Below are 26,936 nucleotides of genomic sequence, written 5' to 3' on the forward strand. Positions count from 1 at the left end.
CCGATGGTGCACGGACCTCCCTCAGGCTCACCGGGCTGGGGGGCCACCCGCTTGCCAAGTCTGCCTCTCGGCCCTTAACCGGAAATGCCCTTGTGGAGCCAGCGCCCCGCCCCACAGTGCCCTCTTCCCCCCAGCGCCAGCACCCCTCCCTGTGCCCCCGCCGCCCCCTGGCCTGCACCATGACAGGGGCCCTGCTTGCTTCCTGCGGAGGGGCGCGCGTCAGGCGGAGCGGCTCTGGCTGAGGGATGGCCTCTCTGGACCTGCCCTACCGCTGTCCGCGCTGCGGGGAACACAAGCGTTTCCGGAGCCTCTCCTCACTGCGGGCCCACCTGGAGTACAACCACACCTATGAGACCCTCTATGTCCTCTCCAAGACCAACAGCATCTGCGATGCCACCGTCTTCCCCTTGGCGTCCGACGCCACCCTGCTGACCCCGGCTGCCCGCCGGGAGATCTTCGAGAGCACCTCCTTCCAGGGCAAGGAGCAGCGCTTTGCCTGCGACCTCATCTCGGCCGACGAGCTGGAGCCCACCTCTTCCTCTGCGTCCCGCTACGTGCATGAGATCGAGATCCCGCTGACTGAGATCTTCACCCGCAAGGCCATGAGCTCGGCCACCACCCCTCCTGCTGCTGCCGCGGTGGACGCCGCCTATGAGGAAGGCCTGACCCGCCTGAAGATCCGGGCCTTCGAGAAGCTGGAGGTGGACAAGCGGCTGGAGAAGCTGACGGAAGAGGTGGAGCAGAAGATCGCCTCGCAGGTGGGCCGGCTGCAGGTGGAACTGGACCGGAAGAGCTCGGAGCTGGAGAAGGCCAAGCAGGAGAGCGTGAGGCTGAGCCGGGAGAAGCAGGAGCTGGAGGACCGGGCGACGGAGCTCTCCCGCCAGGTGGACGTCAGCGTGGAGATGCTGGCTTCCCTCAAGCAGGACCTGGTGCAGAAGGAACAGGAGCTGACCCGCAAACAACAGTGAGTCTCTGCCCCATCTTCTCTGCAGGGGGAGGCATGCGTGTGCTCCCTTGCACACACTAATGTGCTTCCGTGTGGTCTCATGTGTCCGCAGCAGTGCACATGTCTCTGTGCTCATGTGTGATTCTGTGTGTGTGTATGTTTCCACTCGCAGGGTGTGTGTGTGTCATTGTCACAGAAATACAGGCCAGCTCCTCAATAAGCGGTGCCATAGAAGAATGTAGCACTTGTCATACTAGACCTTCTGGATCTCGATGGGTAAAGCCAAACTTAATGCCTTCATACCCCTTCCAGACTGTTAGCATTAACTATTATAACTGTGGATACTTTGTTAGCCATATAAATGTCCAGTCCTCTTTTTATGCCCGTTTAAACCAGCTAAGGCTCTGATGCTCGGATATTAGAGATGCAAAGGACCAAAGAGCTCGTCCAACCTGTACCTCACAGCCAATGCAGGGTTGGTCCACTAGAGGAGCTTGTCTAGTGTTCAGTCCACTTTAGTTTTAAAATGTCCCAAGCAATGTGGCTTCCGCTCTTTTGAGGCTATTTCACAGCTCGATCCATCTCCCTGACAAGCAGGACTTCCTTGACTGAAGCCTTCCTGTTTTCCTCCCATAAGCCCAGTCATAGCCCTCGCACCACCCTATCTTCTTCCCCTTCTGCGTGTTTCGAGTCTTGCAGGTCCTGGGCTATCTAGTCCCCTGCCCGGAATCATTGCTTAGCCACACTAGATCTGTTTCATCTCTTCCCTTTAGTCAGTCCTTCCAGCCTCTTGATGGTTTCTGTTGCACTTCTCTGAACTCCCCCCCCGGTTTGGGAATCATGATGCCCACCATGCAATACAATATTCCTCACAGCGCCCCCTGCAGCCAAGAAGTATTCCCTCTAGAGCTAGTTGGGAAATATGTTTTATTTCTTGTGAACAATGTAGAAGAAAATGAAATACAGAGCGATACATACCAGGGAGGGAGAAGAGGTATTTCAGCTAAAGGAGAATGGTGGCACAAGAACAAATGGGAATTAATTGGCCATGAGTAGATGAAGGCTGGCAATTAGAAAAGTGTTTCTAGCCATCAGAGGAGGGTGGTCTGGAACAGACTCCCAATAGCAGCAGGCAGTGGGGGGAACCTATTGAGAGTTAAGACGGTGCTTGGTAAGTTTCTAAACGGGATGATATGACAGGGTTGCCTGGGAAAACATGGACTGGACTTCATGGCCCAGGAGACCCCTTCCAGTGCTACGTTCTTCTGAAACATATTTGGTGGCACCGAAATTGTGATGGAAAAACAGTGGACGTTTCAGAGGAAAACGGAAAACACATAAAGCCAAACCTGATTTGCTTTTGCTTTTCAGTTGTCGGAATCTGAAACGTTTGCCGTGAAAACCTGAAAAAACATTGCCAATGCTAGACATTGTCTTGCGCTATGTCCATTTCTTCCGAAAGGCAGTTTTCATTGAAATACAAACGCTGGCAAAAAATTTCCAACTAGCTGTAATGACATCCCTGTGCTGAAATGAGATGTCTCTGTGCATAGAGCCAAGGGGTCCACCATTTGTGAGGGTGTTGCTGTACTGCATCATAAACTCAGGTCTGTTCTGCTTTCCCCTTCCCACCTGAGGGCTGCTTCAGCATAGTTGCTTTCCAGATTTCACCCTCCTAACAAAGATCTGTCCTTTGGATTATTTTCCCCCCCAGATCTATTCCCTTGTATTTCCTGTTCATGTCTCCAGCTTCTCCAGGGGCCAGATCTCAGCTGGTGAAAATCAAAGTAACTTCATTGACTTCAGAGGAGCTACACTGATTTACACGAGCTGAGGACCTAACCTGGTAGGTCCTTTTGTGTTAGTTCTTTGTCCTTACGGATGTCACAATGCCTCTCATTTAGGATCATCTGTGGATTTAACTAATGTGACATCTACTCTCTCTTCCACATCATTAATGGAGATGTCAAATAAGATGGGACGTCAGCCACTACTGTACCCTACTCTCACATCCCGCCCTTAATCTGCTACATTGCCATATATCATTACCCTTTGTTTATGGCCTTCCAGCCAAATTTCCATCCGTGCAACAGTGTTCAGATCCCTGCCAGCTTAAATTAATTTTTCAAGTAAGATTTCACAAGCCAAGGTATAAAATGTTTGACTAAAATCCCAGTACGTTACATCGGCTGCATTCCCATCCTCTGATAAATTTGTAATCCTATAAAAAAAAGCCAATCAAGGTTGTTGGGCTTGATTTATTCCTTGTAACCTCTCAATGCTGCTTATGGCTCGCCAGTCTGTTTATCCTGTGTACTCGGGATCTGTTTTTACTATGGTTATTTGTTCAATCGCTTCACTAAGGATAAACGTAGACAGATGCGGCAGTAATCATCAAGGTCTCTCTTCTTCCACTGTTTGAATATCAACGCTACCTTTGATTTTCCCGTCCTCTGGTCCCTTCCCCCCAGTAATTGTCAGCAGTGCAGTGAGCTCCTCCACTATTTCCCCAAGACGCATGGCAGCTGGGCCAGAAGTTACTGTATGGGCCCATTTTCCAAATATTTCCTGACCTGATTAATATTAATATTCTTCCCAATTGCTCCTACTTTTTGGGGGGGAATGACGCATTTGGAAAAAGGGCTCGACATCTTAGCCGGTTTCAAGTCATTCATTTCAACCTCCTCCTCATTTATCACTGGCTCTGGGTTCTCCCATTAACCCCTTTGGCTAGACTTAACCTATTCCGCTATTTTCTCTGCCAGCTGCTCTGTGCTTGCCAGCCCTTCCCTCCCCGACCCTTTTTTTCCCCACTTACACTGCGGGTGCACTGTGAGTGCATTTTTAACCTCCAATCTTTAATCCACTCCCACTTGAAGAGTTCATTGGTTCTTTGCCTAGTTCTTTTTCGGAGACTCTGCAGGCTCTTTGGGGCAGGGAGCCTCTTTCTCTGAGGTTTGTACCGCACCTCGCAGAAAGGGGCCCTGTTCTTTGATTAGGTGGAAAGAAAAATAATACGAATTAATAATCACCTATAATTATGACAGCCCTGCTCCCTCTTCCTCCCATCCCCTTTGTCTCTCCCCTATTTCACCCCATCAACCTCCAAATACAAACCCGTGGGACTCTGGCCTTATCCTTAGACTGTAAGTTTTTGGGGACAGAGACCATCTTTTTGGTCTGTGTTTGTACAGCACCTCACCCCATAGGGTCCTGGTGTGGGGCTCCTAGGCACTACCGCAATACACCTGCCTAATAGCAATATAAATGTACAGCACCTGGCACAATGAACCAGGACCCCATTACTGGGGCTCCTAGCTGCTATTGCAGAATAAATGATAAATAACACCACTAATAATCTTGGAGCGTGTGGCAAGCCCTCACTGCTTGGCCCTGATCCTGCAAACGCACATCTAAGGAGTCCCATTAAGTCCAGGGGGGTTACTCACCTGTGTATCGTCACTCCAATGCATCCAATCTAGGTGAGAGGTTTTTGGCAGGAGTGGGTGGGTGAGATTCTGTGGCCTGCGTCACGCAGGAGGTCTGACTAGCTGATCATAATGGTCCCTTCTGACCTTCGTATCTATGAATCTAGCTCCAGTCTGAGCTGCAGGCTCCTCTCCAGGGTCCCTTGGCTAGTCTAGCGTGACGACTCCAGGAAGGTATTTATTCGGAGGGGGACAAAAACCTGTTTTGCTAAAGGGGATGCGAGAGCCTTTACGTGCTGTGTTTCTGCCGGTGCATTTCCTGTTACATAAAGCTCCCATCACAGGCGAGTTTTCCCAGGATTCTGCAGTGCAGCGCTGGGGAGGCAAGTGGATATTTTACCGTGATCTATGCACACAGAGGTAATTGTGTTGGATACTAAGCCAGACCCTGAGATGAAGCTGGTCTGTTTCCGGGCTTTGGGATTTGACTGTAAATTTCCTTTCAAACGCCAAGGCTGATCCCCAGTCTCCCTCCCGGGGGACGTCCTCTGGAGCACGTCCGTCAGGCCAGGAGGCACAGTTGTGGCAGGAAGCTATTCGCGGCGCGATGCACTGATGGGTTGCGGCATGCGTCACAATGCACTTGTGCTTGGCTGCGTGACGAGATGCACGTCGGGGCAGGGTGCTGTTTACATCACGGCGTGGCTCTTTGCGTCACAGCAGGAGGCTGCTGCCTGCAGGGCCGGGGGGGGGGGGGGGGCTGACGGAGGTGAAGCTTTCGTTTGGATGCGACGGGGGCGAGGGAGCAACTCCAGCTGATTTGGATGGGCTGTGGCTCAAGCCCTGAGCCGCGACAGCAGTGGGAGCTGTGGATAGACCTAGCGATCGCATTTCAGCACAGCCTGGCTCCGGGAGCATTTTGCTGCTGGCAGAGAGAGAGCTGCCCTCCGCGGGTGGAGGCCTCTTCCTGGCTGATGTCCTGGGGCAGGCGTCACCATGTGGCCACTCAACACTGAGCCACCAAACCCTGTAACGATCCATGACCGTAGCGCGTAGGAGCCCTGGCCGCGGAGCAGGACCCCACGGAGCTAGGCACCGGTCAAGCACGGAACTAAGAGAGAACCTCTGCCCCAGTACCCGCATTTTGCCAGGCGCACCCTGCCTTGAGCTAGACACCCCCAGCCCGGCATCTGGCTCGGAGAGACCCCGTCAGGCTGACGCTGAGCCTCTCCACTCCCTTTGCAGCAGGGCTGCTGCGTGGCGTGGAAGATTCGGAGGCGCAGCTAAAAGGAACGAGCCCCAAAGGGAGATGAGGTGGATACTAAAGGGCACGGGGAGGCTGGGGGGGGGCTATGAGAACATATCCCAGTGCTCAGTTCCCATCTGTGCTTAGTTAATTTAGAGGGGCATTTGCAGGTGGTGGAATCTCCTTCCTTAGAAGTTTTTAAGGCCCAGCTTGACAAAGCCCTGGCTGGGATGATTTAGTTGGGGATTGGTCCTGCTTTGAGCAGGGGGTTGGACTAGGTGACCTCCTGAGGTCCCTTCCAACCCTGATATTCCAGGCTGGCCCCACTCTGGGGTAGAGGGCCTGGCTCTGCCTCCACAGGTGAGGGAAGCAGGTCCCCTCGGAACCGGACTGAGACTGATTCAATTCAGAGTCCACCCGCGATGGCCGGCACTGCTGATCCAGGCTGGATTTGACCCAGAGACCGAGCCTGGAAATGCCCTGTAGCTTTTCACGAACCTTCTGACCCTTCCGAGCCCTGATGTGAAAACGACGCTGCGGTGTTTTTCCAGGAATCACCCCAAAGCCCAGTCGTGACTCCAGTGGCCGCTGTCGTGTGCGGGGAGGCTGTTGCTGCGGGAGATCATGCTGGGTGTGTGGGTGGGAGGGTGGGTGTGGATGCAACAGGGGATTTTGACTGTAGCATTTTCATAACCTGGCATCTCCAGAGTTCTCTGCTCCAGCTGCTCTTTTCACCCTCTACCTGGAGCCAGAATTTCCGGCCAGGGCTGGCGCAGTGGGTGTCGGAGACGGGCTTGGCTCCCGCAGGCTTGTGACCTCAGTGACGGCATCGTGCTGCCGGAGTGACGGAGCCCCAGATGATCCAAGCCCCTGATTCTGTGTATTGGCGAGTGAGGGACACAGCTAGCCAGGGTCCAAAGTGCAGGGGGGCAGGATCAGGCCCATAGGGGGCAATTAGGCAGCATCTGTGCACAGCCTTCCCCATTGCCCTGGCCCCATCGGCGAGGTGTGAAGTGACCCTTGTGATTCCTGTTGCTCTGCTATTAAACGGAGCAGAATCCAGGGCTCAGCAACCAGAGCTGCTTCATAATGAGATGATAGCTCAGCGGTTTGAGCATTGGCCTCCTAAACCCAGGGTTATGAGTTCAATCCTTGAGGGGGCCATTTAGGGATCTGGGGCAAAAATTGGGGGAGTGCTCCTGCTTTGAGCAGGGGGTTGGACTAGATGACCTCCTGAGGTCCCTTCCAACCCTGATAGTCTATGAGTGAGAAGTAGCAGGTCTCATTTTCCGAGCCCTCTGTTCCAGCCAAGTGCCGCCGGTTGACAGAAGGGACCGATCTGATGCTGAATGTCCCCCAACTCAGCCCTCCCAACACAGCCGATCTGGCTGGAGAAGTCTCCTGGCTGTGTTCACAGGGGAAAGGTGAAGGCAGGGTGGGGTACAACCGCCCTCCCTCTGACTGGTCCGTGCATGGACGGGAGACCTGCCAGGAAGAAACGCAAGAGCGCAGGTCTTGGTGATTCACTCGGAAGCGCTCTTCCCCTCTGAGGCTGCTGAACCGGCGCCCTCAGCTCGGGGACAGGGGGGCGCGGTGCTGCCCTCACGTCAGGTGCCCACACCACCCCTTTTCCCGGGGGGAGGGTTGGCCCTCGTAGCCTGCTCAAATTCCAATCTGGATTCCCCCGCAGTTTCGGCTGGAGAAGGGGCTACTCTTCTCCTCAGTGCTGCCGAACAGCTGCTGCGTTCCACCCCAGACTTGGCCGCTGGTCAGCGGTGGGAGAAGCGCTTTCCGCGCTCGATGGAAGTCCAGCGATCGGTTCGTCACGGGGGTCTTACGGCAGGGTCCTCCGAGCCACAATTGCCGTCTGCCCACGGAGATGCACTCAGTGGGAGGTCATTAGGTGGAAAAAATTTGGTGGACCTCAGTCCATATTGCAAAATTCCCTGACACAACTGGTCCTGTGGCAATGGGCCCCTTGTGGGGAATCAAAGCAGAGAGGCTAAGGGGTACATTGGCCATGGAGAGTGAGCTCTCATCTGTCCGAATGGTCCCTGCTGGGAGGTGAGGCCCATCCGCATTGCTTGTGGGAGCTGTTTGCTCTGCAGCTGTCCATTGTGGCCTAGCAAAGGGCCCTCAGCCTCCAGGCCTGGGAACTGAGCAGGGAGGACAGGACGTCTCTCAAATTCAACAACCCCGCCCCCCTTTAACTCTGAGAGCTCCCATCCCCTCTCAGTTCCACTCGGCTGTCCCTGGCTCTGCCCAGAGCGGCGTGAGACACATTCTGTGCTAGAAATAGTTGGATCCGATGAAGTGAGCTGTAGCTCGCAAAAGCTTATGCTCAGATAAATTTGTTAGTCTCTAAGGTGCCACAAGTCCTCCTTTTCTTTTTGCGAATACAGACTAAAACGGCTGCTACTCTGAAACCTGTCATTGGATCTCTTTGGCATTCCCAGCTAGCCTGGTCTCTGCTCTGCCCCCTTTCTCAGGCCAGCAGCGGGTGAGAGGGCATGGGGGGGCTGGGGTTGGGAAGTGAGCACAGACAGTCCTCTAGCTTCAATCAGCTGCCCAGAGAGGAGGGAGGCTGACGGGGAGCAACGCAGCTCATTTGCCTAGTAAAATGCTGAATGCTGCCAACGCCAGAGCCCTGTGGCCTCTGGGCTTTAACTCAGAGGCTGCAGGGAAGCGTCGGTTCTCCAGGTGCCGTTGGGGAGAGGAGGCCAGGGGGTAAATATGCCAGGGAGCTTTGGAGGTGCATGAAGTGAGCTGGGGACACGAGCCCCTTTCGCGACAAGAAGGGCTTGTGGGGAAGCGAGGTGCAGATAACTGGTCTCCTCGGTACGTCTAGAGTCCTCGGTGCAGGAAGAACTAACGGCTGTGCACATTCACTGTGCGATAAATCCCACCACGCATCTCAGTGAGCCGAGATGACCCAGCCCAAGAAATCCAGTCTGCCAGGAGCTCTGGGTCCCACCTCCAGCTTCATTGCAGATCTCCTGGGTGAGCTAATGGCTACAACACAGGACAAGGCACCAGGATTCCTGCATCCAACCGAGACTTGCTGGGCAAGTAATTTCACCACTTTGTGCCTTGGTCTTCCCTTCCCTAAAGCAGGGGTTGAAATATTCCGCCTAAATCCGTCAGAAGGTAAATAGCGTGACAGCAGCTCTTCCATAGGTGATAAACCCTGCAGAGGGATGGTTAAGGTCACTGGCAGGGCAGAGCTGGCTCCAGGTTAAGATGCAGGGGTTCACGTGCACCCCGTGTTCCCTGCCTGTCTGAAACTGGCACAGAAGGTGAAGCTGGCCAGTATATTCCTGGTGCTATGGGCCTGGCAAGGCCAGTCTGTGGGAGGATGAACAGCAGCCGGTGGAATTAGCCCCATTAAGGTGTCATGTTAAACGGGTGAGTGGAGAGCGAACAGGGATATATTTCAGGAGAGACAACTCCAGGTCAGCTCGTCCCCACTTAACGCGGTCTCTCTTGGGTGCCTCTCGTCATCCCTGGCTGGACGATCGACTGCTGCTGAGCACAGAGGGAGAGGATTCTCATGACACACAGACAAAGAGATTGGCTGGTTCGTTTAGACTCAAGCACTGAGCACCTGTGACTCCTGCCAATGCCGGCAGGAGCCCTGACTTCTCTGTACCTCTTAGCCTCAGGCCCGAAGAATCCAGAGAGCTGGGTGACTCCTGCACTGGGGATGTACAGCTTAAATCCCTTGGAAATGTACCTCAATATACTATCCCCTTCCCTTTCCCCCTCCTCTCCCAGCCAGACCCCAGGGAACTGGAACAGGTGCAAGGGCATGTGGGGCGAAGCTTGAAGGGGATCAGGGTGGGAGGAGATTGGGTGGGGTGGGATCCTGGGCAGGGTTATATTGTGGGGTAGGCCAAGGAACAGGGTTGGGATGGGGTTATGGGAGATGGGATGAGGCTGATCGAGGGTGGGAGGCAGCAGGGGCGTGGCATCTCTGGAAATCAGACCACTAACATTTGTGCCTCAGTTTCCTGGTTGTTCAAACAGGGCTGGTGATACTCCCCTGGCTCCCAGAGCTTTGCAAGCTGCCGTGTGGCAGAGGGAGGCGGGATCCGCCAGGGGAAGGGCGGCCTTTCGGCGTTTTCACCTCTGCCTCTCACTGTCTCCCCTGCGCCAGGGAGGTCGTCCAGATAGACCAGTTCCTCAAGGAGACGGCGGCCCGCGAGGCCAACGCCAAGGTGCGGCTGCAGCAGTTCATCGAGGAGCTCCTGGACCGGGCCGACCGGGCGGAGAAGCAGCTCCAGATCATAAGCTGCAGCACCACCCCCAACGGCAGCCTGGGAAGGTGCAGCGTGCCCGGCTCCAAGGGCGCCAGCAGACCGGTATCTCCTCTTCGCGTCATGCCAATTACGTCTATTGCTTGCCAGGCCCTCTGGGAAGCCACCTTCCTCCATGGGCGCATTGGCCAGCCTTCTCTCTCTCATCTGTGCTATTGTGTAGTAAGGGCTGCTTGCATCGCAAGCTAAGCAACACTGAGTGGGAGCAATGGTTGGATGGGAGACCGCCCTGGAAAACATTCTGTTTCTGCGGGCGGGTGGTGGGGGTGGCTCCCGAGAGGCCAGTGATTCAGTGCAGAGCCCCTGTCCCCACCGCTACTTGAGGAGCCTGGCGCAGTGGACTAGCTGGCCTCTTGAGGTCCCTTCCATCCCGCCGAATCTATGATTAAAGTTCCCCTAGTGCTCTTCCTATACCCGGGCTGTTCGCCCCGGGCTCCACCCCCAATTTCCAACCTAGGGAACCATCTTCTACGTTGAGAAAAAAACACGTGTGGATTTTTATTTGGCCAATTTACTCGTCAGTCCCCCCTTTCTGGGTAGTGCAAAATGCCGTGCACATTCCACCCCAGAAGTGGCCCCATTTCAAGGGCAAGTCACGCCCAGCCTGTCAAGTGCAAGGCGCTGTATAAATGGGAGGTTTTGCTGGTCTCATCCTGCATCTTTGGACGGGGGAGCAGACTCCAAGGTGTGTTGGGAGTTGTGCCTGGGCTGGAACCCACCCTGCTTGCCCACATGGCTCAGCTGGCCAAGGAGCTATTTTGCTGGAGATGCTGCACTGCACCCTGGTGATCTGCTGATGCTGGCATCATTACACCAGTGTCACCTCTCAGCGCATGGTATGTCCACACGCAGTCAGTCAGGGTATCCCCTGGGGGAGGCTTTTCCCGAGTTGAATGAGTTGGAAAGGCTTTCAGTGTCTGGTCTCCTTTTCTTCCTTCCTTTTGCCCCAGAGAGACAGGCACGCCGGCCCCGGGGCAGCTGCCCACAGCTCCTACGCGGAGTCCAATCAGAGATCGTCCTCGAGCACCGGGTAAGCAGTCTCCATACGCCTTGGCCTTGGCTTTCGCCCAGTATCCTTTTCCCATCTCTCTTGCAGCCATGGGGGAGCTTCTCCCAGCAGCAAACAGGCTGAGCCGGATCAGTGCCCACGACGCCCATGAATGTGCACCCACGTGGCATGGGCACCTTCTGGCTCACATCCTCTGCAGCAGATGGTGGGGCTGGCTGAGTGTGTTTTGCTGGTGGTCACTAGGGCTTGGAAGAAGCCTGTGGTTCCTTTCCAGGGGAATTCTCTGCCGGCGGCTGGCGAATGCCCACCCAGAAACTGTCTTCTGCGACAGCCTGAAATTCTGCTTCCCAGCTTCCTTGTATGTGCGGAGCCTTCCCGGGTTCACAGCCAGTCAGAGTAGCATGGAGGATGGCGGTTTTTCCCTTTTGATCTGCCCTTCCTTTTCTTTCAAGCTTGGACCTGGATGGCTGCAGGTCTGCCCAGTCCATTGGTGGGTGGGTGGGAATGTCACAGCTGGACATGTCTGTATAACTGATCTCAAGCTGTTTGCCATGCTGAGTTGTACAAATGCTTTGAAGTCGGAAATCTGAAATGGGGATAGGTGGGTGGGTTGATTCTTCTCTTCTCTCCCTGTGATCTTGTGGGAGGCACCAAGGTATAAGACTGGGCTGTCAGAAATCTTTACTAGAACAGGACAGGGAGGTTTTGACATCCGGCCTCTTTTGATAGCGTGTTTCCAAGCAGTTAAGGTGCATTTGACCCAGACGTGAGGCTGAAGTTGCATCTGAATCAGGGTGGTGTCTCTGAAAGGTTTAATGTGATGGTGTAGCTGGAAGAGCAGACTTTTCTGCACACACCTCAGCTGGGTCTGGTCTCTGGGATCTGGGCTTTCAGTAGGTGACCCCAGGTGCCAGCAAGAGAGGTGGTTCCCATTGTTTCAGGTGTCGGGAATGAGAGAGAGAACAGGACACTCAGTTCACTGGTTCTTGCTCTAGGACTGACCGTCTGGTCAGATCTTTTTAAATGCAGTGGATTCCATTCATTACCAACCCCTCGGTTACCAGCAGAAAGTTGCCATTATCTGACAGCTGCCAGTGAGTGAAGGCAAGTTTGCGAGGCTGCCGCCAGGGAAGGAAGTGCTGGGCTGTGCCCTCCCTGGCTGCCACCCTGCCAACCTGCATCCAGGCAGGGCAGCAACAGGGGCTGCAGCCCAGATGCCCAGGCTTTCTAGAGGAAGCAGGGGAGCTAGGGGCCCCACAGAGCTGCCCGGTAGCCCCTCTCTGGGGGACATGGATCAGCACATCCCAGCACTTCCTTCCCTGGGCGCAGCCTCCTGGCAGGGCACATCCCGCAGAGTGCAGGGAGAGATACCATGTAGCTCTGGCACCCAGGCTGCAGCAGTCCCCTTCCCCACTACTGCCTTGCCCACAGCCTCCCCTCCCAGCTCGCAGCCCCTTAACTCCTGTGTGGTCCTGTGCGCAGGCAGGTTTGCGGGGCTGCAGCCCCTGAGGAAGCTCCAGGACATGCGGAGCACCGGCCGCAGGCATGTTTGCGGGTTGCAGGCAAGCGAGGTACATCCCAGCACTTCTTTCGCCGGCTGCAGCCTTGCAAACCTGCCTGCAGCTGGGGCCTTTCGTCCACACAGTGCCGCTCGTAAGCAGCACGCTGATATCCGAATCCCATTAACATTAAAGTCACTGGGAAATGTTGTTGTTAACCGGGAGTTGTCCGTATCCGGGAAGCTACTGGACATTCAAATAGCTGGCGTGCCTCTTTTTGCCATACGGAGGTAGATTCATCCCTAACGTAACTCCCTTGATTTAGTGGCGTCACCCCAGAGATGCGTTTGGCTCACTAGCTCTTTAAGTTTGGCCACTGTAAGCATGGCGGCATTGAGGGGAGTTTAGCCCTTTATCCCAGCCTCTGGGTTCCCCCCTCAAATTCCCTGGAGCCGCACAGTATGGACTGGCCAGGTGCCCCCTTTCCCCTCATTGCCTGTTTTGCGAATGGCTCATTTCTGGGAAGTGCTGTCTAGACCCCACCGCCGCCCTCTCTGGGTCTGTCTGCACTGTGACTGCCGTTTGTGTCAATGGAGCCCAGCTAGCTCGGCTCCTGGCAGCAGCCTTCCGCATGGGCAAGCCCCACCAGGAGCTACCCAGGGATCCAGGTGGCCCATGCTGAAGCGCGGGCTGCCACGGCTTCCCTGCTCCAGGACCCCGGCTGGGGAGATGAAAGCTGGGCTGCACTCACACCCCGGGATCACAGTGGAGACATGCCCTGTGAGGCAGGGGCAGGGGACTAGGGGAACCGAATGCAGCACAACCTCTGTTTCAATGAAGTCCCAGTTAAACCAGGTTCGTGCCTCCCAGGCTGGCCCCGAGCCTGACTTCTCTACAGCTAATCGGCTGGCCCCCTCGCCACCTGCTGCAAAGGGCCGGCTGCCTCGTAGGCCTGGGGGCTCCCCAGCGCCAGGTGGGGGAATGTCGGGCAGCTTTAGGCAAACCGTCCTAGAAACTCAGGGAAGTTGCTGGCTGGGAGCGTCTGACGGGGACTGCTAGCCCTGCCTGCTCCAGATGAGCTATCCCCGAGCAACGTCTTCACCATCGAGATACAGAGGCCCTGCCATGTGCCTGAAATAAACAGGGGGCTCTTCTGTAAGCAGGGCTTTTGGGTTTGGGGTATGTCAGGGTTCCTTCCCCACTCTGAACTCTGGGATACAGATGTGGGGAGCCGCATGAAAGGCCCCCTAAGCTTATGTTTACCAGCTTAGGTTAAAAACTTTCCCAAGGCACAAACTTTGCCTTGTCCTTGAACAGTACGCTGCCACCACCAAGTGATTTAGACAAAGAACAGGTTTTCCTATTTCCCCAAAATATCCCCCCAAGCCCTTATGCCCCCTTTCCTGGGGAGGCTTGAGAAAAAACAAGATAAGCACAAACCAGCCTTGGAATTTTACGACCCAAAAAACCCAGTCAGATTCTTAAAAATCAGAACTTTATTAGAAGAACAAAAAAAGAAAAGAGAACAACTCTGTAAGATCAGAATGGAAGATAATCTTACAGGCAGTCAGATTCAAAACCTAGAAAATCCCTCTAGGCAAAACCTTAAGTTACAAAAAGACACAAAAACAGGAATACACATTTCCTCCAGCACAGCTAATTTACAAGTCAAAACAAAGAAAACCTAATGCATTTTCTAGCTAGATTAGTTACTAACTTTACAGGAGTTGGAGGGCTTGCATCCTTGATCTGTTCCCGGCAAAGGTATCACACAGACAGACAAAAGGCTTTTTCCCCGCCTCCAGATTTGAAAGTATCTTGTCCTCTTAGTGGTCATTTTGGGTCAGGTGCCAGCGAGGTTACCTTAGCGTCTTAACCCTTTACAGGTGAAAGGGTTTTGCCTCTGGCCAGGAGGGATTTTATAGCACTGTATACAGAAAGGTGGTTACTCTTCCCTTTATATTTATGACAGGGTGCGAGGCCACCCCACTGTCCCTGGAGCTCTGCTCTGGATCCAGTTCCCTGCTGCCTCCCAGGTAGGAAAGACCATCCGCCTCATGGCTGCGTATCCCCGCAGGGCCTCCAGCCGGGTGAAGGCCGTCTCCCAGAGCTCAGGCTGCTACGAGAGCGACGGCGCCGAGCTGTACCAGCCGGAGGAGAATGCCGACGGGCACCCCTACCACAGCGGGCAGAGCCGGGGCGTGGACGGCAGCTTCGAGCGGCCCGTGGTGGCCCGCAGCTCGGGGCTCCGCAGGCAGGCCATTCAGAACTGGCACCGCCGGCCCTACCGTGACAGCACGGAGGGGGAGGAGGGGGACATCTCGGACGTGGGCTCCAGGACAACCGAGTCGGAGGCTGAGGTGTGGGAGCAAGACCGCCGCATCCCACCGGAGGCGAACCTGGCAAGGCCCCTGAACAGCTGCAAGCTGACGGGTGAGTCTCCATCCTGGTGGTGAGGGGAACCCCACTGCCCGGACATAGGGGCGACCCTGACCCACACTAGGCTGGGAAACCCTGGCAGTGGCAGTTCAGTAGGGGGCGCTCTTCCTGCTGAACCCTGCACTTCCAGCCTGGGGAAGGTTGGGGAGGTACCGGCGTCTGGGGGAGATGGAAAACCGAGCTCTGAAGTAATGCACATTAAGCTACGCAATGGACTGTACCCACTCTTGTAAGGGGCCTGGGCACCATTGTGGGCAGCTCAGTGAAAACCTCTCCTCAACGTGCCACTGCAGCCAAAAATCACAACCAAGGCAATAGCATGAAGCAGGAGTGCGGTGGAGAATATCATGGAAAATATTCGAATGCCTTTCTCCAAATCAATGGGGCGGCCTCATCTGGAGACTGGGTGCAGGGCTGAGCACCCCATCTCACACCGGATATTGCAGAATTGGGGGTAGAGGGGGTCAGAGAAGGGTGATCAAGGGCCTGGAAAAATATGGGACTGTTACCTGAGAAAGGAGACGAATAGGAGAAGACAGGATAAAAGTCTATAATATGATCCCTGCCCTAGAGAAGGGAGATTGGGCTGCACGTGGTCTCTGGCTGAGGTCACCCCATTGATTGATAGAGAGTCGAGAATTTAGCAAGTTGCAAAGAGGGATATGGCTATTGGGAATGTCCAGACCTTGCATAACGAATGATAAAAACACTGGAAGAGATATTAGACCTCCTGCTTCAGGGCTTGAACCAATCTCTGGCTATTAGAGACCAGGACAAGACCTTTCTTGGGGCAAATTATCCCATACCTGCTGTGTGGGGTTCTTACGCCTTCCTCTGAAGCAGCTGGAGCTGGTGACTGTTGGAGATAGTGATCTAGATGGACCCTGGACTGGATCCAGGCCAGCAACGCCAATGTTCCTAACCCTTTGTGGTTGTGAAAGGTCCCGTGGTGCTTTCCATAAAAACAACGCAAATCCCCATAATTACATTCTGCCTCCTTCAGTTCCCCCTGCAGCTTCAGCAAGATACAATGCTCTTCTTCACATCTTCACAGGCCAGAACGGTCCGTCCCCATCATCTAGTCTGACCTCCTGCCTAACACTGGATGTCCCTGACTGTAGTGGCATGCTGCTAAGCAGCTGCTGTGTTCTGCCCTAGAGCTGGCTGCATGCCGGGGCTGAGTGAAGTGATCTAGAGAGCGTGGGCAGGATTCTCCCGGAGGAGAGAGGCTCTCTCGGTGAATGTGAGGTGTTAGCATTGTAAATCAGAGCCCTGGCTTTTTGAACACCATTCTGCCAGAGAGTTGAACTCGGTCACCCTGGCGATGGAGCATCTAAAACACTACAAGTCGGGGCATCAGGAATGTTTTTTCTTGCACCTCCAAAGTGTGTTGGGGACGATTGAGGGGGGTCCAGGCCACCAGAGCTAATGCTGAGCCACAAGGCCAGATTCAGAGCTCATGTAAACAGTTGTCACTCCCATCCCATTTAGGCCACTGGAGTTGCAATTGATTCCACCAGGTCTGGATTTGGCCCTTTATTCTGCTGCCTTGTGCCTATGAAATGGCCTGGGGTCTCCCGTCAGTGGGAGATGTGCTTGGTGCAGTACCCACACTAGCCAGGCCCGCTCTGCCAGGGAGGAGGAGGACGGGCCGGGGGATCATTAAAAGGAGAGGGAGCATTTCACGGCCGCACCCCAGATCTGAACCCCAGCCCAGCTTGCTCGCGGCTTGAGTGAGATGAGTTGCGAGGGGAGGGGTCTGCTCTGCAAGAACCGCCTGCACATCTGCCCCCCACTGGCACGCTGGTTGGCTGCCGCAGCAACCCAGGGTGGGCCTGGCTGAGGTTGAGGCCCATTGGTGGGGCAGTGCAGGGACCAGCTGGCATACCCTGCTGCTTTCATGGGGGGACGGAGGTGGCCTCCTGGTTCCATTCCTTGGGCAGGAGAGGGCCAACAGGGATTCAGGACTCCTGGGTTCCTTTCCTGGGGGAGTGGGGACCTGACTGGGATTCAGGACTCCTGGTTCCATTTGTGGGGAGGTTGGAGGTTGCTGAGGTTCAGGACTCCTGGGTTCTATTCCTGGGAAGGAGGTGGGGCTGGGACTCAGGACTCCTTGATTCCATTCATGGTGGGGAGGGGACAGACTGGGATTCAGGACTCCTGGGTTCCGTCGTTCTCTTTGACCTTCGGCAAGTCACTGCACCGCTCTGTGCCTCAGTTTCCCCCTTGTTCAAATGGGAATAACAATACAGACCAAACTCCCGGGGCATCTGTTGTTGTTTATAAAATGTTCCAGGATCCCCGGAGGGAAGGTGCTAGAGGAGGGTGAAGGGTTATTATTTTGAATGCACGCTGAGGCACCAGGAGCTGCTAAAAGCGTGGGAAAACTTTACCCACAAATTCCACCCCCACCCCCAGCATTGTCTCCCTCTCCCCGCACAATGCCCCCGCTGATGGTGTGTGTCACACAGCCAGGTCCGAGGGGGGCGGCGGGAAGGCTGTCCGGCCCGAGAGAGGCAGCCCGTCCCGCTCCAACGAGGTGATCAGCCCGGAGATCCTCAAGATGCGAGCTGCTCTCTTCTGCATCTTCACCTACCTCGACACCAAGACCCTGCTGAAGGCTGCTGAGGTCTGCAAGGACTGGAAGTTCGTGGCGCGCCACCCTGCCGTGTGGACCCGGGTGCTGCTGGAGAACGCCAGGGTGTCATCGAAGGTAAAGGGCCAGCCAGCTGTGGGGCTCCAGCCAGGCCCCACAGGGAACGCCCCGGGGCAGAGCCGGGCCTATGAAAACCTCAGAGAGGGCAGCAATGTGGGGTCCATGTCTTAGAAGCTGACGTAGCCCCGCCCTTTGTTTCCGAGCCCAGGTTTTCTGTTGAAATCGGGATGGACATTTTTTGATAAATGAAAACCAGGTTTTTTCAGTAGCTGAAACGTTTTCTTTTACCAAAAAAAGCCTTGGGTTGGCGTGTGCGCCGCTATGTAGATGCACGTGTGTGTGTGTGTTGTCCTCTGGGCCTGTCTCCGAGGTCTGTGATGGCAGCTGCGTGTACCTCAATGGGTACGTCCATGCTGCAAAGAAAAACCCACGGCACCGAGTCTCAGAGCCTGGGTCAACTGACCTCGGGCTGCGGGGTTCAAAACAGCAGTGTAGACGTTCCGGCTCAGGCTGAATCTCCCCCCTCGCCGGGTGTCAGAGCCCGGGCTCCAGCCCGACCGGGAATGTCTACGCTGATATTTTTAGCCTTGCAACCGGCACGCTGGGCTGCCCCACGGGTGACCTGGTGTTTGCTTGCAGCGTAGACATACCCTGGGCATGAGGGCACATGTGTGGTGCTCTGGTCCCACCATCCCCACCCTGGGGCAGGGGGAGAGGCCACCGCTGTCTCTCCTGGTTGCAGGCTCTCCTGTCCCGGCGCGTGTCTCCTTCTAACTGAGGTGGGGGGGTCTGGCTTCCCCCTGCAGTTCCTGGGCATGCTGTCACAATGGTGCACCCAGACGCACTCCCTCACGCTGCAGAACCTCAAGCCGCGGCTGAGAGGGAAGAAGGAGAGCAAGGAGGAGTACATGAAAAGCACCCGGTGAGCCCCCGCGAGACACTTCCCTTTCCACCTCCAAAGCCGATCCATCCGTTTCCATAAGGATCTCGTCTGCCAGCCCAGGGGCGGCACCGCTGACCTTTTAATAACCATGTCTCTGTTGTCTCTGTACCTCTGGCTTTTCCATTTAACGCTCCACTGGGAGAACGTTAATAGCTTCCTGGCTACAAGGGCCCCTGCCCTGAAGAGAGCCCGGTTATCAGTGCTTTGGTTCCTGTCCCTGGGATTGCTTAGTGCTGGTGGATCTCAGCCTCTTCCATACCAGAGCCCCCATTCCCATCCCAGTACCACCATGGGACCCCCGACTGGTACAGAACAGGCAGGGTGGCCCTGACCCGCGGTTGAGAACCCCTCCCTTAGTGCTTTGGCTATCACTATCAGAAACACCGTCCCTACTCATCAAAAATACTAGGGTCCCCCCCGTTAATATTCCATCACCGGGCAGGACTGAAACTCCCGCTGGCAGGAGCTCGGGATGTTTGCTGTAATATTTGTCTGGACAAAGCAGGGCTTGAAGGGCACAGAGCTGGCCGGGGACAGGCTGGGATGGTGGAGGCAGGACTGAGGGACAGGTTTGATGAAGGTGCATTAAAGGCCAGTCTTAGATCCGTGTAGCGGAGGTCAATGAGACCTTGGCAGTGTTTGTCTCCAGCTGGGGTGAGGGTGTTAGTGTCCTGCTTCCAGGACGTCTTGGGACGGGAGAAGAGGAGCGGGAAAGGCGAGGATGGAGGAGAAACAGCCTGCAATGAGGCAGGGGAAGGAAGAAGGAGCAAATCGGTCACCCAAACTAATCCAGGGAGCTTGAGACCCTTCCTATGGGGTCTGGATCTGCCCTTGGTATTCCGCGAGTCTGGGTCAGGCAGACAGGGCAAGGGAGGGGGAGAGGGAGCACCCACGTACTGTTGCCTGGCCTGGGCCCCCTCCACCCGAACCAAACGTGACGAGCAAGGCTGAGGACGAGGAGGTGGCCTTCGTCACAGCATGGCTGCACTCACAGGTGGGAGCGAGCTATGTCGTCTAGGCCCGGCTCCTCAAAGGTACTTCGGCAGCTAATTTCCATTGAAATCCCTGGGAGTTCAGCACCAGAATACCTTTGAGGATCTGGACCCTCGTCCATGCCCCCGGCCAGGGCAGGGCTGCTCCCTGTGGCTTTTGCTCAGTCCCAGGTGAAACATCCCAAGGAAAGGGGCTACACCTTTCCTCCCAGCGGCTGCTCTCTGGCCTGGCCTTGGGCTTCCAGGTCTACGTTTCCCACGCTGGGCCTCGTCCCAGGACTCCGGGTCTAGCCCAGCTTTGAGAGCAGGGGTAACAGTGAGCGCCGCTGAGCTCTCTCTCCCCCTTCCCCGCTGGTTCCATCTCCTCAGGGGCTGCCTCGAAGCCGGGCTGGAGTCCTTGCTGAAGGCCACGGGCGGTAACTTGCTCATCCTGCGGATTTCCCACTGCCCCAACATACTGACGGACCGCTCCCTCTGGCTGGCCAGCTGCTACTGCCGGGCGCTTCAAGCCGTCACCTATCGGTACGTGCACGAGTCCTGGGCCCACTGGACCTCGCCATGGGGCACACGCTGGAGGGAGGCAGGCGGGCTGCCTGCCGCTCAGAGCGTGTGCATGGGAAGGGCCGTTGCTTGGGACTTGGGGGCTTAGTCCTCAGGCTCCTGCTTGGTGTCTGTCCTGCTGCTCTTATGCAGACGGGGGTGGAGGTAGCCAGGAGCTGGGAACAGCTGAGCCAGCCCACACCACGTGGAATCCGACCGGGACCCCTGAGGCCTCCAGAATCCCCAGAACAAGGGCCGGTCTGTGGGACCTTCTCCTGGGCGACTGGGTCGGACTGGGCCCCGGCCCTGATACACAGACCCAGCCCGAAACATCTGGGGATGCAAACTACCCTGCCCTGTGCTGGTCAATGGCAGGAGGCTCTAGTGCCCTGGATTAGCTGGCACTCGCCCCTATGCAGCCCCACCTCTCCAAGCCAGGCCATCTGTTAGTTGCTCTCCGAACCTTGTTCCTCTCTCAAGTGCCGGATGCTTCCTGGTGCAGCAGACAACGAGCCTCTGAAAAGACTCTCCTGGGGGGTTGTGAGCTGAGGGTTTGGTAGTATCGGAGATGTCTGGGCCCTGTCAGTCTGAGAGACAGGGATGGCATTCTAGGTCCTTCCTGCTGTGGGCATGCTGTCTAGTACCAGACCGACAGACCGAGGCTTCCTGGCCTCTTTATCCACAGTGTGCAGAGCAGGGCACCGCCCCACCCATGGGTGCATTGTCCCTGACCCAGGGAGAGCCCTGGGAGGGTGGACACAGAGTCACCCAGGCCTGTTTGGTGTGTCGCTCTGTTCCCCCTCTAGGGGCACCTAGACCATTGAGAGATTAATGAGTCTGCTACAGCCTTAGCTAAGAGCCATGTGGCTTTGAGCTCATGGAGTAGAGGCTCATACACTAAGCTTCAGAGATCCCAGGTTTGATCCCGCCGACGATGACCGGGGTCAGTCCCCCGGCCTCGGAGCTGACAGAGTACCTTGCAGGGCCTGCTGCGGCTGGGAGCGCTGGTGGTGTGGATGGGGATCAGTTGTTCTCCATGTCCACTGAAGGCAGGACAAGATGCAATGGGCTTAATCGGCAGCAAGGGAGATTTAGGTTGGCTATGAGGGGAAAACTTCCTGACTCTAAGGGGAGTTCAGCTCTGGAACAGGCTTCCGAGGGAGGTTGTGGACTCCCCATCACTGGAGGCTTTTTAAGAACAAACCCCTGTCAGCGATATGGCCTAGGCTTACCTTGTCCTGCCGCAGCGCAAGGGGCTGGACTAGGTGACTTCTCAAGGTCCCTTCCAGCCCAACCTCTCTGTGGTCCTATAGCACGTGTTCACATAGACCCGCGCTTCCTGGGTGCAGTGTGTTCACTGGCAGTGTGCAGAGAGCGGACGGGGACAGAGGCGCTCCAAATCCTACCAACGGGCATGGTGAAGTTAGCGCCCACAGCTGCCTGGGGGGTCTGTGTAGCACCAGTATTTCTTACAGGGCCAGCCCCAGGGGAGCTAGAGGATGACGATGTAGGTTGTTGGCTTCCCTAGTGCCATACGGTTGCTTAGCGCTTAGCAGACAAATTGACAGAACAGCTGCAGGCTCCTGTCCTCTCGATGGGCACAAACCTCGCCAGGGAGGATCAGCCTGCAAAGGGCAGGGCAAGGCTCTAGCCGCAGGAGATGTCACCACTTGCCCGGCGGGCCAGTCTCAGGAAGGGGCGTTCTTACAGATGGGGAGGAGTCTGCTCTGATACGAGGGCATGGAGCCCACCCAGTGCCCTGCCCCGGCCACGGGATCTGGAGGAGGAGGTTGCATGGGGATGGGGCAGGGGAGGAAGGGTGGAGCGGCTTGTGGGGGGAGGAGGCCAAGGTGAGGCACAAGCTGCACTGAGCTGGCGGGACATGGGGCAGCACACACAGGATGGATGAGCCGTCACCGCTGCCCCAGTCAGGATCCCAGGGAGAAGCCCCCAGTGCTCTCACCAGCCAGCCCCTCTGCTGCTCTCCCCTCCTGGCACGGCCGCATAAGGCCCAGCACAGCCCGTATTAATGCTGGTTCCTGGCTCTACCCGCCGAGGGCAAGGCTGGAGAAGTGACAAACTACGAGCAGGTGCTTTCTGGGCAAGCTGGCAGAGGCCTTCCTCTTTGGCAGGGTCACCAGGGGAGCAGTCGGGAGCGAGGCTCTATTTACCTGCCGGGGCACTGCGGGATTGTCCCTGCGTTGGGGCCACCACGATAAACGACACTGAAGCAGGTTGGAGTCAACCCAGGAGATTGCCTTTGAGAGGAGCTATTCGCTGCTCTTCACAAGCAGGCTGCATTCTTTGCTTCCCACCCTGGCTGGGGGATGGGGCGTGTGGGGAGGATCAATTGGGGGTGAGTTAAGGATGCTTCTAAATTGACCCTACATGGCCCTGATGATCAGAAATCTGCGGCTCTTACTGAAATCAGGGACCATCCCTGGAAAACCAGGGCCTTTGGTGTTACCTTTTTCTTCCCCAGCATTAAAAGGAATTGGGCTCGGGGTCCAGTGGCCAGGGCTTGGGGTTGGCTTGTTCCGAAGAAACAAGGAATTAGTTTAAACACCTATTGAACCCACAGGAAAATAAGGGGAGAATTTTAAGACAGTCAAAGCATTCAACAGTTAATCTCCATTGTAATAAACTTGCTTCTTTCTATGTGTGGTACTTACATGGCCCCATTAATACAGTACCACAGCACGCCACAACCGTTAATGGATTTCTCTTCACAACACCCCTGCGGTGTCGGGTATTGACGTTCCACACAGAGAGTAAGTGATTTGCCCAAGGTTCACGCAGGAAGTCCGGGACAGAGGCAGGAGTTCTGAGCGCCAGGCTGACCTGCAGGCCTGTCCTTCCTTCCTCTCCCGGTACTTGGGCAGAATCTTTTAAAGAGAAAAATCCTCCTAATTTGACAATCGCTCGAAGGGCATCAGCTCCCCTGTTTGGGGGGCAAAGGAAGTTGGTTCTGAGCTGCAGCTCTCAGGCTTTGTTGCTGGCATCTGATGCTGTCTCCTCTTAAGTCAAATGTATGTGAAAACGGAAGAGAGGAAAAGGCAGCTTCTTTCTCTGGGTTGCAGTTCGTTGCTGGCAGGCTAAGAGCAGCACAGAGCACACGGTACTGGACTCTGGCTTTGGCATATGCCTGGCAGGTTCCTTTCCTTTGGTCTGCCCAGTCTGTAGGGTGCTTTCTTCACCAGGACCCGGCTGCTTAGGGGTAGCTTTTTGTCTGCCACGCTGGTCGCAGCAAATTATTGTGAGGTTAGATCTTCCCCAGCTGGCTTAGCTGGGCTCTGATGAGACAGAAGGCAAAGAGAGGACAAAAAGTAAGAGGAAGATGAGAAAGGAAATTGACTCCGCGTGAAGCAGGAACCTTGGGTTCCCAGCTCAGGATGTAGCCATGGAGATGGTGATGTCATCTCGTTTCTTCCTCGTCTGGTCTAGGTGACGGCATCTCTCTGGATCAGGAAAGAGAAGACCCGCCTGTGGTGGAGATGGCCATGTGTGTTGTGTGGGGTAATCCCCCCTTACCATTCGCTATCTCACTGTCACCTGCAACCAGAGCCAAGAACACCTGGGTTTTCAGCCTCACCACCAAACCACACTGCCCCTCGGTCACAACATACAAACTCCTGGGGCTCGGAGTGAAAGGCTGTGTAACCCATTACCAATCCCTGAGCTATCTAGTCTCCCCATTGCCCTCTAGTACCATTATAATCTCTGTGTATTAGGGTAGCACCTAGAGGGCCCCACTGAAATGGGGGCCCCATTGTGCTCGGCGCTGCACATACACGTAGCAAGCGGCGGCTCTCGCTCCAAAAAGCTTACAAGTATTTCCAGCATTAACATGCAGCTGTCGAGGGAGACATGTTACATCCAACCCGCTGGGATGGCAGCGCTGGCTGCATTTCCTCTGGATCCTCTTCCGGCACCGCTCCCATTGTGCAAAACGCGTTAGACCCTGATTCAGAGCCTGGGCCCACAAATGAATGAGAGTGGGATGCGAGATGACAGTCTGTCGCTTAATTTATCTGCTGCTGCATCTTTCCTCACTTTTAATGGCTCCAGCAGCCCCGAATATTCATGTGCACTCGAGGCGCTTGGCAGCATGTTCACCTGTCACCATGACTCATATGTTTTAATTAAGGACGAGCCGAACTCGTAAGGGAATCTTAGCAGGCGGCTTTGTGGGAGACGTACGAGCGCTCAAGATAACACAATTGGCTTATTTTTAGGTTCGCTTGAAGTTTAGAACTGGGTCATTCAAAATTAGAAGGATGGACTCGATCCTCAGGGGTTTCCATTGCTCTGTGGGACTGGGTGGCACAGGGGGTTGGTAACACGATGGGAGGCTGCTGGTTTGAATTTGGTCTGGGTTAATGGTCCGGCTTCACTCTGGACAGTCCTTTTTCAGAGACGTTTATCCCCTGTCGGACGTAGTTTTGACCAGTATTGGACCGGAGGGCACCATTTTGAATAGCACACTGCTTCATCTGCTCCGGCATGACCTCACACACATGCTGCATAGGATGTCACACTGGCGGGGGTCACACTGGCGGGGGTCGGGTCATGCAGGCAGGGGCAGGTCCCCACTGTTCCCGCAAGTGCCAGAACGTCCAGTATTCCAGGAACGTGAGAGTGGTCACCCTAGAGTACGCTCTAGAGAGACCCAACCCATTAGGGCTAATTAACACCCTTGCTGGTAGGCTCAGAGAGCCAAGGATTGCATGGGGATTTGGGGACTCTGTATAATTTATTAATTCTGTGTGAGATTATGAACTCTCTATGCATCTTTACCAAACTGCCAACTTCGTTTTGAATGTGGGAGCTAATTATCTTCTCTGTTGCCTTTTTACCTCCATATTGGGCTGAAATGCCAGTGGGCAGTGGTACAGGGCTGACAATGGAGAGTTGTCAGTGGTACTCTGAGCACACAGTAGTTATGCTAAAGAGGATGCCTGAGTTGAGAGACCATTTCAGGCAAGTTGATCAGCAGGCGGGGGGGTTGGGCAGTGGAAACTCCCTACGCAGGACAAAGTGAAGGTGGCAAAAGCAGGCAATTGTAAAAGGAGTCGCAGGGGGAAGACTGTCTCAGAGAGAGACGCAGGCAGTTGGAAAGGAACTGATCTATTCAGGGTCTTCGTCTCTGGCCATTTTCACCAGCTCAAGCTGAGGGGAGTTTCTGAGCAGCCTGATGAGTCAGGGGAACTCTGCCTACCTGAATAGAGACAGTCCCCCACGGGCTCCCAAGGGACAGGTGAGCTAGAGAGGGGGCGCTGCAGGCAGGACGTGTGTTGTGTTCTCCGTGACCTGGATTCGCTCCATATTTCTCAAGCTTAAGTAAAGAGCAAGAGTGTTTTGGGGATCTTGTGCCTGCACATTGCAGGGCACACACCCCTGGACTTTTGGCTGAGGGGGTGTTTAAGCTTGGGTGGGGGCGGGTCTGAGAAGTTAACACTGGTTCTAGGGGCTGGGCAAGGGGACAGAGAGGTCTAAACTCCCAGGAGCAGATGGTGGAGAGAGGATCTGGACACAGAGTGTACACCTAGGGACCCCAAGCCCGGGCCATTGACTGGACTCTGTTCAGATCCTGGAGGCTTAAAACACACAGGATCCAGCGGCTGCAGTCTGGTGAGTGAGCAGCCACGAAGGGGCGCTTGGCTAGACCTGTGACCGTTAGTACGACTCGGAGGGAGAGACAAACGGGAGTGAGATGCCCAACTCCTGCTGGCTCCTGGCTCAATGCCTCGACGTGGGCTCTCAGTCTCTGAAATACTCAAGCCAGGGCTAAATTCCTTTTCTTTCCTTCTGGTGGTATCACACGTGCACAGGCTAAATGTAAGGTGGAACTTACTTTGGTCACCCTGATGGTCCCCCCTCCCCTCCCCATCTTCTCCCATTAAAAGGTAAGAACTTGGTTCCTGCAAATGGCCTGAAGAATAAGAGGTGATGGTTGTTGTTTTTTTCCAGAAAGAATATGGAGCATTAATAATAACCCTCTGCTGTTCTCCAGGCCTGGATTTCCAGACACGAACCCCTCCCTGACGCAAGGGCTACGGAGATTAGCCGACGCTACGTTAGGCAATTCCACCCTTTGGCGCTGCAGGATTTCAAAGAACCCCTTGGGCTGCGTCCCTGCTGGGGACGGTTAAAGCAGGCTCTCTGTCTTGTTGCAGGAGTTGCACAGACCCTGTGGGGCATGAAGTCATCTGGGCACTGGGAGCAGGCTGCAGGGACATCATCTCGCTGCAAGTGGCACCCCTGCACCCTTGGTAAGAGGAGCCCCCCGAATCGCCCGCTCAGCGCTTCTCAAACGTTAGCAACCTGAGGACCCCCCCCCCATTTTGATTTAAAATTTTCCGTGGACCCCCAAGCCGGCTTCTAATTTTCCCCAGCAGTGCTCAACGCCCGCTCAACCCCAGGCCTCGCCCCCACTCCACCCCTTCCCCCAAGGCCCCACCCCCCACCTCTTCCCGTCGTCCCCACTCCACCCCTGGACTTGGAAGAAGTTGGGTTCCAGATCCAAATGTCGTCGCTGGGCCCTCTGGGCTGAACCAAAATCCCGGACCCGAACTCGGAGGATGTTGGGATGGGGAGCTCGGCCCCGTCTCTAGATATAAAGGCTAAAGCATCTTAGGAATCTGCAGCTGCATCTAACAGCGATGCAAATGTTGCAAAGGACCCTGATGCATCCGCGATGAAGGGCACGGCCAATCCTGAACATCAGACCGCTGCCAGAGCTCTTCGCCGCTTATGTAATAGCAGCCCCGATGGGCTCGTGTGTTTAGAGAAGGGTGCTGAGTCTCACTGTTTAATAGATGACTGTAATTTCTCTCACTTTTAAAGTCTGTGATCTTCTGGCATTAAGATTCTGGAGGTCTCCCCACTCTGCAGAGTACAGAAAAAAATCTTGAAGTGCTAA

The 26,936-nt window shown here is 55.4% G+C and overlaps 1 protein-coding gene across 1 annotated transcript in view; it reads left to right on the forward strand.

The window, feature by feature from the left end:
* The first annotated feature begins 245 nt into the window (after positions 1-245).
* Positions 246-26,936, forward strand: part of FBXO41 (F-box protein 41) — a 31,210-nt gene continuing 4,519 nt past the window's right edge. Inside the window, exons 1-8 of the mRNA XM_077814703.1 lie at positions 246-964; positions 9,777-9,981; positions 10,887-10,966; positions 14,522-14,877; positions 17,355-17,596; positions 18,346-18,461; positions 19,844-19,996; positions 26,191-26,286. Coding sequence (XP_077670829.1) covers positions 246-964; positions 9,777-9,981; positions 10,887-10,966; positions 14,522-14,877; positions 17,355-17,596; positions 18,346-18,461; positions 19,844-19,996; positions 26,191-26,286 — 1,967 coding nt within the window. The remainder of the gene's footprint in view (positions 965-9,776; positions 9,982-10,886; positions 10,967-14,521; positions 14,878-17,354; positions 17,597-18,345; positions 18,462-19,843; positions 19,997-26,190; positions 26,287-26,936) is intronic.

This window comes from Eretmochelys imbricata, chromosome 4 (genome assembly GCF_965152235.1).
Source record: "Eretmochelys imbricata isolate rEreImb1 chromosome 4, rEreImb1.hap1, whole genome shotgun sequence".
Classification (NCBI taxonomy): domain Eukaryota; kingdom Metazoa; phylum Chordata; order Testudines; family Cheloniidae; genus Eretmochelys; species Eretmochelys imbricata.